Source organism: Anguilla rostrata, chromosome 1 (genome assembly GCF_018555375.3).
Source record: "Anguilla rostrata isolate EN2019 chromosome 1, ASM1855537v3, whole genome shotgun sequence".
NCBI lineage: Eukaryota > Metazoa > Chordata > Actinopteri > Anguilliformes > Anguillidae > Anguilla > Anguilla rostrata.
The window spans coordinates 18,788,299-18,804,714 of NC_057933.1; the positions used below are offsets into that span (position 1 = coordinate 18,788,299).

The window sequence follows — 16,416 nt, forward strand, 5'->3', positions numbered from 1 at the left end:
AGTGTAAAAATTAGGCTTGTGGTCAATTTAATATAAGAAATGTAATTTCAACTATTTGTTTTATTTGAACTATTAGGTCTCGCCCGGTAGTCTGTACTGAATATACTGTAGCATAGCCTTTATAGTAATGTTAGGAATTTTGGTATTTGCAGTATCAAATTTAAACCTACAGTAACCCACTGTCACCTACATGCCATCCATCATCAGTAACATCACCTGTGACAAAGCGGTGACACAAACCACATTACAATGCATGGAGTTGTCGTCACTTTATAGAATCTATAATATAGATGAATCTGGATTCAGAGGCTTGGCATGGTCTGACAACCCCAAGAAAGCTGCCTGTTGCCAGGAAACACAGACCAGTTAATCCTTAAAGAGGTTAATGAAAGCATGCCTTGAGTAAACTATTTCTCAGCTGAATTCTAGGAAGTGTACTTCCACTTTACTTTCCAGAAGTAAACTTAGATCACTTTTGAATACACAGTTTAGAAGTAGTTCAGGCATACTTAAAGTATAGTTCTAGCCAATACTTTCAAATATACTGAAAATGAGCAAATCCAGTTATTAAAAATATACCTAAAATATATTTTATAAATAAACTTGATGTATGTTCTATTTTCGTGTAAGGGAAAACTTGAAGTGAGACTGGCAGAGGCATGCTGCAATTAGTGTTTGACATAAGATTTATGTCAAGAAGGATGCATAAACATAATATATAATGCAGTGGCACTTTATATATTTTGAGCAACTCATCTCCTCGATCACAGAAGTTGTTTCTGGAGTATGCCGCAATTTCTGCACTATCAAAGAAAATCCTTATTTTCTTATTTGCAAGGCTTATTTGCCAGGAAAGAATTGGATGCGTGAGAAGCCTGTAGTCATCACACTTTTTATTTGCAATTTGCTAACCACTCTACTCCAATTCTACCCAAAATACTTTTGTGAAACTGGTTTAGACAAGATATTGCAATCCTCCCAAACCACTTTCATGAAACGAGGCCCTGGTTTCCTCGGTTCGCTAACCACTCCACCCCAATGCTACCCCAAATAGCACACAGAAGGTGTACATAAACAAGTCTGCCTCCTGGTTCAGTGTAGGCTGGTTTCATTTAGGCTTGAGTGACATCCCAGTGAGGGTCTGACATCCCATTAAAATCCAGGATGCTAAATGAAGCACAGAGGTTAATGGTGATATCTCACCCCGAAGGCATGGAGAGAGAGAGCATGTGAGGGAGAGATAGGGAAAGAGAGAAGGGGGGAGGGGAAAAGACAGGAAAAGGAGGGAGAGAGAGATAATTAATCAGGACACTGGATTTAGTGCTGTGTCAAATCAAACCCAGGGAACAGCTTGTTTATTCTATATCTGGGCTTTAGAAATGGGTCCATGATACAGGCAATAGAGAACAAAGAAATATGGAGTCATATGATCGCAGCATATTGGCTAAAAACAGCCCAAAAAAAGTCCAAACATTTTCACTCAATAATAATTAAGTCACACACAGGCAGTGGGATATTTGGTATGAAAACAGCTCAATAAATGGCTTTCACCGACTAAGTGTCCCAGCTTGACAGATGGAAGAATTGACCCAGATAAACATGCCTATATTGCAGCAAGGCTTCTCTTGTTGTCCATTAGGATGCTGCTTGAGCCAGGAACATCAGAACACTTGTATGTGAAATGCGTGTTTGGTTATAAAAGCGATGAACACATTGACCACAAAATGAAGGAAAAGGTGAGGGTGAACAAATCTCACAGTGCAGGCTGTATCACCAGCTGAGAAAGATCTCCTTGATCCACGCAAGTCAATCACAAAAGACAGCAGTTGTTTTGCAACAAATGCCAGACTGACACAGCTGGCGGGTAGGGAAGGACGCACTGCTTCTCTCTTCACATTGTTTTAATTGTCTGGAGCCACAAGCCGACTGATTACCTTTGTGATTTAATCCAGCAGCAAGAACAATCCAGGGCAAGCGAACAAAATTGCGATGCACAGCCCGTTCACTGCAGATCGGTTTTTCACGTAGTGGTCCATCTCTCTTAATCAGCCTGCACGCTATGATTACTAACAGGTCTCAGTCTAAGCTGTGAGCGCCCTGCTGACGACAAAATCCAATCAGTGTGCAGGCTTTGGCATGCGCCGTTTACGCGGTTAGGCAAGGGTAGAGAGAAACGGTGGACTCTGAGCCACGAATGGACGGTCTGTTTCTCTCAAGTCTGGAAATCAGGAGCTGCACACTGAATATCCATTAGACTGTGATGCCAGTGGAAAGGCCTGCTAGAGTCCCCAACTGTCACTAATTGGCCTTGCAGGGGGGCGGACTGAGCGCGAGCGAGCTGCGATGCCATCCCTGCTTTGGGCGATTTACTTACCCCGGCATATTGGACATGCCGGTTCAGTCACGGGAGCATCAGAGAGAGGGAGGAACAGCCAGACACGTGAGCTAAGGGTACAGCCGCTGTCTCTGCACAACGCCTCTACAGGATCAGTTATACTCAGTTACACCCATACTCATCCATCACTCACTATTTACAGTGGAGTGGTTCTGTAGATGAAAATACACACCCAACTCATAGACCAACAGGACACTGAGAAGAACACCCAAATAAACACTGCTGAGAGGCTCCCAACTGAACAAAGATCTACCGAACAGTAGCCTATGTAACCTGGGTTGCGTATAATGGTGTCATATACTGCATAAACAAATACAGGCAAGGGTGTTTAGAGAAAAGTTTTGCCAAAGTGATTGGCTATGCGTGAGGTGTGAGGCTGTGCACTGGGAAAGCAGGTTCTGCTCGCTGGCAGGCCTCAGGGCTTCTCTCTCCTTCATTATATTTCTTTCTGGAAATCATTCAAAGATAACCTCGGGATGAGAAGAAAGCAGCGGTCCGCATTTAAATTTAATGACTGAAAATATGAGAGCGAAATTGCGCTTCCCGACTTTCACTTTGTCATTCTGTAACTCGTCATATGCTTCTCCGTGGCACCCAAAGTGGGGCGTGATTTCCGAGCCAGGCCCCACCGCGACTGATCGCTCAATCACCGCGGAGCTCCTCGGACGGACTCCAGAGCGAGAGGCTCGTCATATGGCGGAGAAGAGCGCGGCCATCGATCAGCCGAACTCATTAGCGGCTCAAAGATCCGCGCATTACCCAGGGTGGGATTTCGGCTTGGCGCTGGCCGCGTGGCGTTAATAAGACGAATGAGCGGTTCGCCTCGTCCCGGTCCGCTGCGGCCGGCCTGCGAGCGCCCGTCGCCGTGTAGGTCAAGCATTATGCGCCAGAAAGGAGCGTGCTCCTCCTTAAGTTCACCTCACCGGGCCTGCGTCAGCAAGTGCTATTGATGACTTTCTCCTGTGACGCTGGGCCTCGCGCGGAAATTGGCAGGAGAGCTTTTACAGGCGGTGCACCTGGAAACCCAGCGTGCCCGCCTCCCTGACTTTCCTCTCGTCCTCCCTAAATTGCCTCATTTATTTTCGGCCGAGAACATCAATTTCCATTTATCCGCCAAACCCCTCCCACCTCGCCCCCCGGCTCCCCCCCTCCAGTCCCCTGGCTTTATCCGACGCAGAGAGTAATGAGACTAACAAATGAATTCCTCTCCCAACAGGCCATTCATTTACACAAACAACGGCGGGCAAGGGCGCGTCCCAGAGGCGGTGGCGTCTCCGCTGAAAGGTCACTGCCGCGATAACGCTCCTCCGTGTCAGACACGCTGACCCGCAGACATCATCAGCCCCTTTCGTCAGGGGAGGAACGCGTACCGTACGCGTGCGTGATCAGGGCGCCCCGGAGAAAATGTCGCCCGTTTCTTGAAATATTGGTCGCCTGTCACCCAAAACCCACCGCGGAGAAGATTTAGAGCGGGGGAGGTGCGGGAGGAGAAATCGTGTCTCTTGAGCTGAAAAAAGCAATTCGCCACGTAAATGACATTGTCTTCCCGTTTTCCCCGGCCACCTCGCAAGGACAAAACAATCAGTTAATCCGCCGTTATCTGTCAGAACGTTCAGGGGCGCTGACAGAATACAAATCCGGGCTGCCCCGCGGAGCGCGGGATGCCCAGCTGCCGAGCATGACGGGGGTACGCAGAGCGAGCCTGTCGGGACGGGTCACTCAGGACCCCTCTCGACACGGGTGCCTGCCGCAGGGCGAGCGGAACGGGGACACGTGCTACATAGAGATCGACCGCACCGCAACCAAGCTCACTGCAAAAACACAAATAGCCCGGGCCCCCTCCCTGCACAGGGACTTTTACTACCACAGAGCAGTACAGAGAGAATCAGCGCTCAGAGCTTTCCCAATATATTAAGACTAGATGCAGACTTTTTACTGGTTAAAAGACTTTTGAATAATTCAGAAATTGATTACGCAGTTGGAAATGTATATGCCGGAGAGAGGCCTGTTCTTATCTTGCTCAAAACTAATAAGATCTAAAGGGGATATTATTAAGCATGGTAGGATAGTCAGAACGCTGACCTCCTTCACATTATAGCAGTGTGAGGCTTGAATGGTCTTAGCATTTCGGAGGAAAACCTACGAATGAACAGGTCTGGTAATTATCCAGCTAGACATTGAGGATGACAAAGACGGCTGGCCTTCAAAATGTAATTGTGTGCATGGCTGAAAACATTAAAGTTGGGGTTGACATTAAACTGAATATGTGGGCAAAGGTCCTCTAATTGTACTTAAGATTGTCAATCAGAGCCTGCTGAGAAACTGAGGGCGAGCATGTGCTGACCTCCACAGAGAGTCCAGAGAGACGTAGGTGGATGATTCACTCTTCTCTCCTGTAAAGTTCACCAGGAAAAAAAACTGAAATGCATGTCTTTTTAACAAAATTCTTTAAATAAAGTTTTTTAAGAACACTTCAGTGTTTCCAGGACAGGCAGGGGAAAGCATCAACTCCCTCACATGTCAGTTAGAAACCTTATTGTATCAGATGCCATTGTTTAACTTAGATGTATACGAAGCTTCTGAAATGAATTTAAATTGCAGCCCAGAACAGCCAGCTCTCGTTCCTGGTGGTACCCTCACATCAGCCTGAGAGCATTGGGTCTATAAACAGCAGTAAAGGCTTGTGAATTTCATAGCTGTAAACCACGTCAGAACTTTCCTCCACTAACGGTTGAAATCTCACTGAGTAATGACTGCTTCTACCGCCCACACATTCCTGTTCAGGGCTTTCTGACACCTCATTAAGCCCTCCCTACTTCATTCCGCTGATGTAATGGGGCACTTTTCAATATACAACTAATGCAAACACATTATCTGCCGGATTGTCCATGGGGATTGAGAGAAAATAATGTTTAGGTGCTCTTAGTGCCACAAAGATGAAACAATAATGCTCCCTTTTTTTGTTCCTCCCAGAAGGCATTAGAGGGGTTTATGACTTAATTGAGTTGTTGAGAATCTGCCGGCGCACAAAGCATGGATGTCCCCCTGGCCTTTAAGTGCGGATGACAGGTTGTTGCGTTGTTGTGTCTTCCCAGAGTGACTGTTCCAGTGACAGTGAGAGCGAGGACAACTTCATCATGGTCCCACCGCGAGACCACCTGGGCCTGGCTATCTTCTCCATGCTCTGCTGTTTCTGGCCCCTGGGCATCGCCGCCTTCTACTTCTCTCAGGGGGTAAGCATCACAGCCCTGGCATCCACTGGCCTCCATACGGCAGCCCAAGATCAAATAAGACCAACTCTAGTCCCAAACATTGTAGCGGGCGCTTGGAGGCACAGCCTCTCTTTAGACTATCAGTACGGTGGTTGTATGAACAATCGCTGCAGTCAAAAAGCAAAAGTGATCAGCTACACCATGTAAAGTACATATTTCCTTCACATATCCCATAAATATTTGTTTGCGCCAAGACTGTTCAAAGACAGTTAGATGGCAGATGGTTCGTTATTTATTCAGGGATGCGGTCGGTTGCTTTCCTCCAATACAGCTTCCATTAGAAGTTCTTATTCACTGTTGATGAGAATTAAGAGGCTTGCGAAGTAATTATGACAATGATTATGGTGTCTGGAGCGACAGATCTGGCTGGCACTCTCACTGGGAGGGCACAGCAGTAGGAGTTAAGTGGTGGCCTAGAACGCTGGCTGCTCTAATGACGTTTTTTTCTCAGTGCTGAACCTTTTCTCATCCACTTCCTTCATCTTTGTTTTGGAGCCAAATAACAGCCAGTCCCTAATTCATCTTAAAACTCACTCTCCACTCTCCGCACCATACCTGTCTTTATGATAGCTTTATTGATATGTGATCTAAAACAACAATAACAATAATCTTTGGTTAGTTTGAAATTGACACGGTTACATATTTTCAGACTGACTTAAAAAGGTGCCAAATACCTGAAAAAGCCATTTTTCATCTTTTAAAACCTTTGTTTTTCACCAAATTTTGGAATTAAAGCTTCTGCAGTCTACCGGCAGAACTGTGCAGTTACTATCACTATCAGAGAACACCCCATGCAGCTGCAGACCAAAGGTACCCAGAAAGCCAAAGGAGTTTCTTTTGCATGTTGAAGTAGGAGAAACATAATGACTGAAAACACCCTGCCTCCTGGAGATGCTATTGGAATTTTACATCACCCCCACAGCAGCCATTGGCTCTGGATTCATGCTGGTGCTTTATTAGGACCAACCACCGGAACGCTTCACCTTTCACCTTTAACAACCGGAATTGTTATAGATATAAAATGGACAAGTGATCTTCATACGAATGAATAAGAAATTAATTACGCTAATAAAGTTGGTGATTCAGCATAGTCCCTAGTGAACTGGGCTTGTAACCTACGGAACCCTAAAACAGGGTACTTAGCATGTGTTACTATGATAAATACCTATAACTGTAAATGTAACCTATAAATGTAAGCTCATGAAGGTCATCGTGGATAAGTGCCACTACGCATAACTGCAGCAGTAATTACATTATATATAATTGTCAGGTAACATTCTTAAGAATTAGATATAATACATGCTTTACATCATCAACAGCATACATGAAAACACAGTTATAATACACCTCATTATACCTGTGTGTTTCCACAAACAGTAATGAGAATCCGGGCTTGCAGTGCAGCTGTAACCATCATTTTAATTATACCTGACCTCAGGTCTGTCTATAAATAGCAACACTTTCTGTCTGACCTGATGATGAATGTCTCATTTCCATAGTGAGTATATTAAATTGAGCTACAATTCATCACTTAGTTCTAACTGGTATTTCAGCTAACAGCAAGGACAATTATATGTAATCAGTCCAACATTTTAATCCAGCATCCTTCAAAATGATTTCAATAGTAATTGGGGAAAATGAGAATGGTGGTATTTTAAAAAATGCTAAATTAACAGTATGAATGCTAATGTCACTCTTTTCAACACACATTATTATTATTATTATTATTATTATTATTATTATTATTATACATTTTTGATGGTTCATCATTAGTATAATGTGCCATTACCTTGAAATCATAATTTTCTCATGCCTAAATGTAAATGTAATGTGAAATTCCATTTCCACATGACACCAGTGAGACTGCTCACTGTGTAACCTGGCAGGTTCAGGAAAGAATATTCTTTCGTAAGACACAGTGACGATATGCTAAGTGATGACTTCAGTTGTAGTAACACTGCCTTACTAACTAGCCTACTGGCATTCTCACTTTCTGTGACCTTATTCCCAGGTGTGATGTACACTGTTCTGATGATCCGTTTCCTGATCTTCAAACACCAAAAATTATGAATTTAGAAAGCCGTTTTCAGAACATCTGTGCTTAGCAAAAGTGAACAGTGCATTAATACGAGGTTCCCGATAAAAACAGTTACGTAACTCCTTGAATCACCGTCGAGTCAAGAGGGGAACCAAATCGATAGCATTTCTGTGGATAGAAAGGTTAGGTACTGCTGCTGGAAAAAGCAAGAGCCTCCCACAGGCACAGCCACGTCTGCCTGCGCGATATTTGCAGAGTAAACAGCGGAAGACAAAGACAAAGACCAGCGTGGTGCCATGAAAACCGGTGTGGCTCCTCCACGGCTCGGCACACAGATAAAATGCAAATGGCCGCGCGCGCATGGTGCGAGCACACAGCGGCTGGGAGAAAAGCGCCTAGAGCAAGAGAGAATATTCTCATTCAATTAATCTGACTAATGTTGCTTCATTTTCCCGTTGCTGACAAATAGCCTATTTTCCCCGACTGTGGAAATTAAATCCTTGGAACCGGCATTTTTGTTTAGAAAGCCAACATGGAGCTTGTAGACGCTAATTCAATTTTCATGGTGATGAAGAAAAACCAAATTATAGTGGAGATACTGAAATGACGTTGGTTAAAATGCTGAATTCATCTGATAGTGACAGTGTTGTAAGGTACTACTTTAGGATTGTTTGTGATGAATATAATGTTTATGGTGCTGCTTCTAACAAAGCATATGCCGTGTCTAATATGACTAATGGTCTCAAGGGGTTTGAGTTGTTATGCATGTGTGTGTGTGTGTGTGTGTGTGTGTTTTATAGTCAATCTTTAGTGAAATAAGAGCACTTCATAAAAAGGCTGTCAGTCAACTGAGCATAATGCCATCCCGTGACCCCATTGCCCTTTTCCCCCTGAAGATGATAAGCTTAATATGGTGGTCTTGTACTATAGCTCTCCTTGTCCTCGGGGAGTCTGTCAACGTTCACTGTAATTATTTATCTCAGTACAGGAAAACAAATTCATTAAATATTTAATCGTCTTGTTCATAGTAATTGAATTTAAGAGATGCCCTGTTCAAGCCTAATCCCACTCAATGATGTTAACTTCTTGCACACTGCAGACTCATGTAACTGAATAACAGGTTGTTCACAGAGCAGAGTGTTGGCAGAGTGTTGAAGGATGTTCAATTCTCTGCCAACAGTGCGCGACTTTGCTGAAAAGTCTCTACATTCCCCTGAAGACCGCAAGCTTCACTTGAAATGAGTATAAAAAAAGAGTGCCTTTTCCAAGCACCGGGAGGGCAACTAATTTCCTCTGTGAATGGATTAATGTGTTTGATGTCACTCTGCTCTTCACTTAGTTGCCATGGAAACTGATAGTTCTCATTTGTTGAGAGCTGACTTTTTCTTTTTGCATTTGTACTTGTTGTATGTTTCCTTGCCTTAACCCTAGCCATTTGGCTTTCTATTCAATGAAAGCATTACACAGCAATGCCTTCATCTGAAAGGCTATTTCTGGCTGCTCCTGCAGTTGAGCCAGAGTAGGTGAACGTAGGTGATAACAGCTGCAGCATTGAGCAGGAGTCATCCTCTGTGGGAGGCTTTCCAAAAAAATAAAACTGGAAAAACAAGAAAAACAACTCTGACCACCATGTTTCCTGCCAAGAGGCCACAAGAAACAAAAACTTAAAATAGAAGTAACACATAAAAGTAACATAGATGCTAGGACCACACACATTTGCACTTAAAAATTTTTAAAAATGCATTTATCAAAAAACTAAATTAAAAAATTGGTTCTTAAGATCGGCGAATCGACTCCCGACCCTCACCTAAAGAAGAGCCAAGCCCACCATAGCTTTTTGCAAATTCTCAAATGTTGTTTGCCAACCACCAGTAAACATCAGAAGACAGTAGCTAACGTGAACACCTTTGATGAAAAACTGTGTGTTTTTGCCAATATGTGCATTTGAATGACTCTGCATCATGATTATAGACACAGAAGTTGCTGAATTCATGGATAAAATCCCATCCCTCGCTATGATGGACAGCCTCTCACCCCACTTTTGAGTTTAGCTACTTCAGAAAAGTTATGAACAAAACTGTCCAATGTGGTTGGACAAAGTACATCGTACGAATGAGTTTGTTAGATGCATACTGAAGGAATGGCAAGGACAGTGGTTGTAGACTGGAGTGTTCTGGCAGGAGTACAACGTTTGAAAATAGATTGAATGCAATAGGCTGCAGTTCCTCTGGCTGCATCAAAAACAATGACTAGAGATGTGTATTTCTGTTCTGGTCAGAAACAGTATCCAGTGGAGGGAGAGGAGAAGAGCCACATCCTGTCTTTAAAGAGGTAGAAAGTCCTGGGGTCATAAAGTAAAAGATCTCCCCAGTATTTTGTTACAGTCCACCTGGATTTGCTAATTAGCACAGTTCTTCAGCCAGAGGGTAGAAATAATTAGTGAAATCAGCTGGCTAAGTTTATTGGTGTAAGAAACTCACAGCAGGATTTTTACTTTCTGACCCCGGGACTTTCCACCTCTGGTACTTTGGATATTGGTAAGACTAGCAGTAGCATACTGAATGGGCTAGAGGACCAGATGACACTTCCATGGAGACCAGGGTGCAGAAGTGCAGTTGGGATAGCTCAAAGGTCTGGGCAATGGCATCGGTAGCATACGTAGTAAAAAAAAGAGGAATATTGTGGATGCTGTAGAGAAATAAATCTGAAGCTCATAGTATCTGTTCCAATGTTTTTCTGTGAAAGACAGCTTGTTATCAATCATGAACATAGATTCTTAGCAGTCTGGGGTTTGGACACCATTATGATACCAAGGTTAAAGGAGAGATCTTCAAGGGAGTATGTAGCTGGCAGGTAGAATAACTCGGTTTTGGCAAGCTTGAGCATGAAATGCTGTCTGATCATCCAACTCAAAATATAATTAAGGAAAGCTTTTATGTGTGAGGCAATACATCCCTGGGAGGAAAGGAGATAAATGTTTGTCTTCAACAGAACCTTGGTAGAAACCACAGGAGGATATTATTGATCAGAGGGATGTTAATGTACAGGAAACCTAGTACGGGCCAAGAATGGATCCCAGGGAGCTCTTGTATTAAGCAGATGGGACTCAAGATAGATTCATGCCAGTTCACCTGATAAGAGTGGTCAGACAGGTATGAAGAGAACCATTTTGTGACATTACTGTCATTTTGTTAGGGTTGGCAATAGGGCCTGGTGGTCAGCTGTGCAGCACATAACACATAGGATTAAGACAGAGGACAGGGATGCTTGCTTTGACAGATAAGAGTGCCTCTGCTACAGAGGACAGCCATCTCTGTTGAATGGTTTGCTTTGACCAGACTGATTAAGGTAAAGTCAGGTCAGGTAATGGGTTAGGAGAGTGGATACAACCAATTAATGGGAGGAGGGATACCAATTAATAGTGTGGGTACATAGTTGGATTTTTGAGTAAGAGTACTACTTGTGCCAGCTTGAATTCACTGGGGACACAACCAGTGTCCAAGGAGGAGCTGACCAGTGCATAGATGCAATCATGAATGGTAATGGCAGAAGTACAGGAGCAGAGGACTGCAACATGCACAAGTGCACACACACACACACACACACACACACACACACAGTGTATGAGTGAGACCCAGAAAAATCCTGATCTTTGCTAGGGGGTAGTTCCTTACAAAACCTGCCTGAGATATGAATTGTAACATACAAGCCCTTCAGTAATGTGAGGTTGTTTGAACTGTGAAGTGAATTCTGAAAGTGAAGATAAAATACTCATTTTAATTTGAATCATTTACTGGAATGCTGACTTGCATTATGTATTGCTCTAGCCTTATTTTTAAAAGAGGTCTCATTCTGTAGCTAAAATAGCCGGTCTGAAACAGAAAATTGCTACCCGTGTTCTCAAAAATGAAAGAAAAACAACAACACAAAAATCTGCCATCAGGAAAGTAGCCAATATGTAGTTAAGAACAACTGAAAGCTACTAAAAGCGATAGTATGTAGTCTACACAGTGGGACCAGTGAGTGCCCCAAGCATGCTAGGGATGGTTCCTGCCATGATATAAAACACACGGCATCAGTGAGGAAACAGCAGTCTCTGAAAACACAGGAGGCAGCTTGTAATCACACCACTCAGCTTAAACTGCTTCTAGCACTATTAATAAAAGCATCCACCAACATGTCGAAAGTAGCATTAAAACGCATGTTTTATTGTTTTCTTTTCACTCCGCCGCTCCCTTCCTGCTGATATTAGATGGAACCAACATGCAGTCAAAGAGGGAGAAGTGTATTTCCAGTAGAGTTGTTTTTTTTTATTTCTCCGACTAATTCCATTAAAAGCATGTTTTCCCTGGACAATACCAAGTAGACCCTGGAAGTAATTAGCAAAGTGTTTAAAAGACACATCAGTGCCTGTGGAAAGAGACAAACAACAAAATAAACACTAGGGTTTTTTCTGCCTTTTCTCCCCTCTGCAATGTGCATTATCTCTGCCCAATTAACTGTCTTTTAAGATGTTCATAATTGCTTATTTAAACCGCTGCTTCAGCTTTTTGACCGTAAGAGCAAAATAGAGAGAGACACGATTTAATGATTGTTAAGGAAAAGAAGTTTCTTTGCTGTGTATTTAATGTCTGTTTCTTCACTTCTTTCTGCAGACGAGCAAAGCCATCGCCAAGGGAGACTTCCCGCAAGCAAGCACCGCGTCCCGTAGGGCTCTGTTCCTGGCCGCCCTGTCCATAACGATCGGAACAGGAGTGTACGTGGGTGTGGTGGTGGCCCTCATTGCCTACTTGTCCAAATCTGGACACGTATAGCAGCAGGAAGGGCGCTCGGGCGGAGTCTCGGCGTGGCGGTACCCCCTTGGCACTGTCTTAGCGGCTCCTCCCCATCTCTGCCTGTCCAATTGGCTTAGGGGGAGGAAGAGGGGCAGTGGAAAAGGGAGGGCGGGGAAAAGGGGGTCGTTTGTAAAAAGTTAAACATTTACCTTAGTGAAAGGATATAGATCTGCTTACATTGATCAGGCCTGCACCCTGCATCCTATTAAGAAAGCCCAATTCGGTCCTTGAACTGTATTGTTTTTCCTAATATTTTGAGACTGGTACAAAAAATAAAACACTGGGGAAATGAGCAAACCAATTATCCAAAGTTTCGGCGAACTTGGAGTAAAGTGTCGCAGAGAAAAACCTGAGAGGATTAGAGAACTTTTGTGCCCTTGTATTCACTCCCTCCTCTATACAATCAGGGCTGCATTTCAATGTAGAAAATGAGCATTTAAGCGATACTGTTTTCTTATGAAATCCATTATACACGTCCTCAAAGTTCCAGAACAATCAATCCCCAACAATTTTCTTCCCTGTGCTGAAGGTTCCATGTCCACTGTCTAATCTATTGTGTTTATGTTTTTAATATTTTTTCTTAAAAGTTTTACAGATGGTGTGGTAATATTGAAGTGTTTCCATTTGAAAACAACTCTGTATTTGTCTAAGTGCGTTATCTGGAATCCACCTTAAGGCCTGCTTTAATCTTGAAGAGACAATTGCAACAACCCCTGGCAAGTCAGTCACAGCTTCTGAGTGAAGTGAAGAGAACCAAGCTGTGATTTACAAAAAGTACACCACTCAAAAACACCCTTCTGCATTTTTCATTTGAATTAATGCATTTGGCAAGAGTTCAAAATGGATCCCTTTGCAACTTGTTTCAGAGAAACAAATAGAAGACATCATGTCCTGATTTATACAGAACAGGGGAAAAAGGATGTTTGAATAATTATGGGCAGCAATCTTAGTCTGCGGTTCACTCTGATCCTATTGTTTTTGTTCTTGTAGCCGAGAGTTTGACATCATCTGCACTGTAGCCTCTGTGACTTTACCTGGCCCTGTAAGGTTAGGACTAAAGTGGACAGTCAGTGGACATTCTAAAGTCAAGTTGTCAACAAAAAAGAGAGTTCTTATCCTGAATTCTGTAAACACTTCAACCATTTTCCCCTCTGACTTGGCATCTGATCAAGACAGGCCACAAAGCAAGGATGGTTCAAAAATTAAATTGAGAGATAGTTTTGGTTCATATCTTAGATGGGTGCTGCTGAAATTGGCTTTGGCTCTTGTGAGTTCAAACTGGGTCAACACAAAGAACAACAGTACTTTCATCATTTTACCACATGACCCAATTCTTATATCTTGAATGTTTTGTCCCCACAGGGAAGACATTATAAATGCATTTAGTACTCATTGCTATCATTATCCATAAAACAATAATGGTTTATCTATTTTTGTTGTTTAATGCAGCAATGTGCAATTCCCTGATTTGTTCTAAATCCAAGTTTTAAAATCTACCTGTGGAGAGCCCCAAGCATGACGGGGCACAATGTCAAATCAGAACTTTGGAATGCTTTCACTTTTAACAGAATTCTTGGACCTGGATCATAAAACAGTATTGATCATATGTCAGACTGCTACAGTATCATTGCCAAGGCAAAGAATCCCAGCTTGTATTCGCTTGCATTACTAGTGTGAATGGCAGCTTTGAAAAGTGTACGGCATCTCAGATGCAGTCAGAAAGAACAACAGGGCCCTGTAAATAACATCTATCATTAAGGCCCTTAGAGAGGTTATGACTGCTACCACTATAGTTAAGAACATAATGAGGATTATTTATGATTCATAAATATTTCAAAGAATCATGTGCAATTTAAATAACTGTATGTTTTTAAAAGACGCACATAAGGATGAGTGAGAGTACTTGTCTTTTTAAAGCACTAAAGTGGGTTATGCTGAACTTCACAACAAGATGCTCCATATGGCTATTAGGCTTGGCTCTTAATAGCACCGCCATTATTACTCTTGAGAAACCCACTGTGGGGAGTAATAAGACATCAGCCCAGAAAACCATGGCATCGGTTTCCATTCCAAACACTGGTGAATACATAATGCATAAACCCACATCCCTCGCCCACATTCTTACCTTGCAAGTTAATGTGTCCCTGGGAGCCAGGAGACAGACAAAGAGCCAATCACTGCGCTCATCAATCTTGTTAACGTATAGCACAATAGCCATTATACTGCTGCAGCAAGGTTGACAGACTGTTGTGCATAATAACAATGTACAGAAAAACACATTTTAGCTTCATTCTGCTGTGCATTCACAGTAGGAAAAGCAAAGTCAGTCACGCACGACCAGTGGTGCTTAGTACTGATGTGAAAGGTACAAAGGTACGGTTTGACTGTGAAATGGAGATCCCCATAAAGAGATGGTGTCAGTGCAGTGTATCTTCTACAAGAGCAAAGGCAGATTAGACTAGAAGAAGAAAGCAAAAAATTATTATACACATAGTTTAGAATAGGAAAAAAAACGAACATCCTGTAGAACGTATTGTATATAATCAAGAAATATTTCTCTCAAACTTTCAACAGAGCAGCATATGTTTACAAAAATGGTCAACGCATTAATCTATGAACTGAGTCAAGCAATGTGAGGACAAGTATACAACAGTTGGCAAAATCAATATTGAGCTAAAAGACAAATAGCTTCACAAGCCTGCTTTGTCATAAAATTCAAGGTCAAGGGTGCATTGTTCCATGGAGAATACTGATAATCCAGTACATGCCTTCCCATAGCATTAAAATCTGCATCATACATTTACAATTTCCTGCACAGGTCAGGCATTAGTCACACTTGTCAAGGATGGTTTACAATTAGCTTCTCATAATTGCTTTTTCAGATAAGATTAATATTCTCTGGAGCATAGCCTGTACATTGGAATACATGTCATCATCATGGGACCATTAATCTACATTCATCTGAAACTCAATGTGACCTGCATCTCCTACATAAAATTATTTCACATCAACACAATTTATGGTAATCAGACAGTATGCATACATACGGAAAGTAAATTCGGGGGTTTAAATCATTCTGGAAGGTTTTTTATATTCATCCATTAAATCCTAATTGGCACATACGTATCTAATTCAGCCTAATCCCAGTTGGTACAACACGCACGCACGCACGCATGCACACACACACACACACACACACACAGATAACACTGAATTTTATTTGAAAGAGGGCATCTATGAAAATGAAAGAACCGCCATCAAGTACTTAGTGATAAAAAAAAGCCTTCAGTTTGGTGTGTGGCTCATTTCATTTGAAATGAGGCATGTTGTTTACCTTCAACTATTACCTATGGGCCGTGTTCATCTTTCCACCTATTATGACCAAATGCATTCCCATGGCAACGGCCTCCACATTGTGTCTTATCACACAACTTTGAACCTAATAGCTGGCCCTCATGACTAATTACCATCAGTGAATGTACTGAGTGATTTTTTTCAAAGAAACCCGTACAACACCTTAATGTCATCTGCATTTCAATCTGTGATACTCGTGTATTTTTCCAATAACATTGTGAACACTGTAAATAATTAAGAGTGCTTGTATGTTCTGCTGTTTGGAAGTGGTCAAAAAGAAAGATTATTGTTGCTTTGTGTTTTGAGGTGAATTGATTCAAATAACATGTTATTTGCCACATACTTTTACTGTTTAATATGTACATATTCTTATTTATGATTGATGAAATGCTCATTAGAAGATATCTGTAAATACCACAGAAAGCACGTACTGTAATTACCATGACATTTACCATTTTGATTTAAGAGTCCCTGTGGATGTGTTCTAAAGCTTGTTAATACAAATGTAAGAAGCCCTACTTT

General features: G+C 42.3%; 1 protein-coding gene and 1 long non-coding RNA gene across 5 annotated transcripts in view; one reads left to right on the forward strand and one right to left on the reverse strand.

Annotated features, from left to right (window-relative positions):
* Window positions 1–12,519, forward strand: part of LOC135250736 (synapse differentiation-inducing gene protein 1-like) — a 25,393-nt gene extending 12,874 nt beyond the window's left edge. For both annotated transcript variants that reach the window (XM_064327355.1, XM_064327363.1), the window contains exons 3-4: window positions 5,491–5,628; window positions 12,361–12,519. In XM_064327355.1, coding sequence (XP_064183425.1) covers window positions 5,491–5,628; window positions 12,361–12,519 — 297 coding nt within the window. The remainder of the gene's footprint in view (window positions 1–5,490; window positions 5,629–12,360) is intronic.
* Window positions 11,697–16,416, reverse strand: part of LOC135250747 (uncharacterized) — a 26,087-nt gene continuing 21,367 nt past the window's right edge. For all 3 annotated transcript variants that reach the window (XR_010328999.1, XR_010328993.1, XR_010328995.1), the window contains exon 3: window positions 11,697–12,612. This is a non-coding gene — a long non-coding RNA (uncharacterized LOC135250747). The remainder of the gene's footprint in view (window positions 12,613–16,416) is intronic.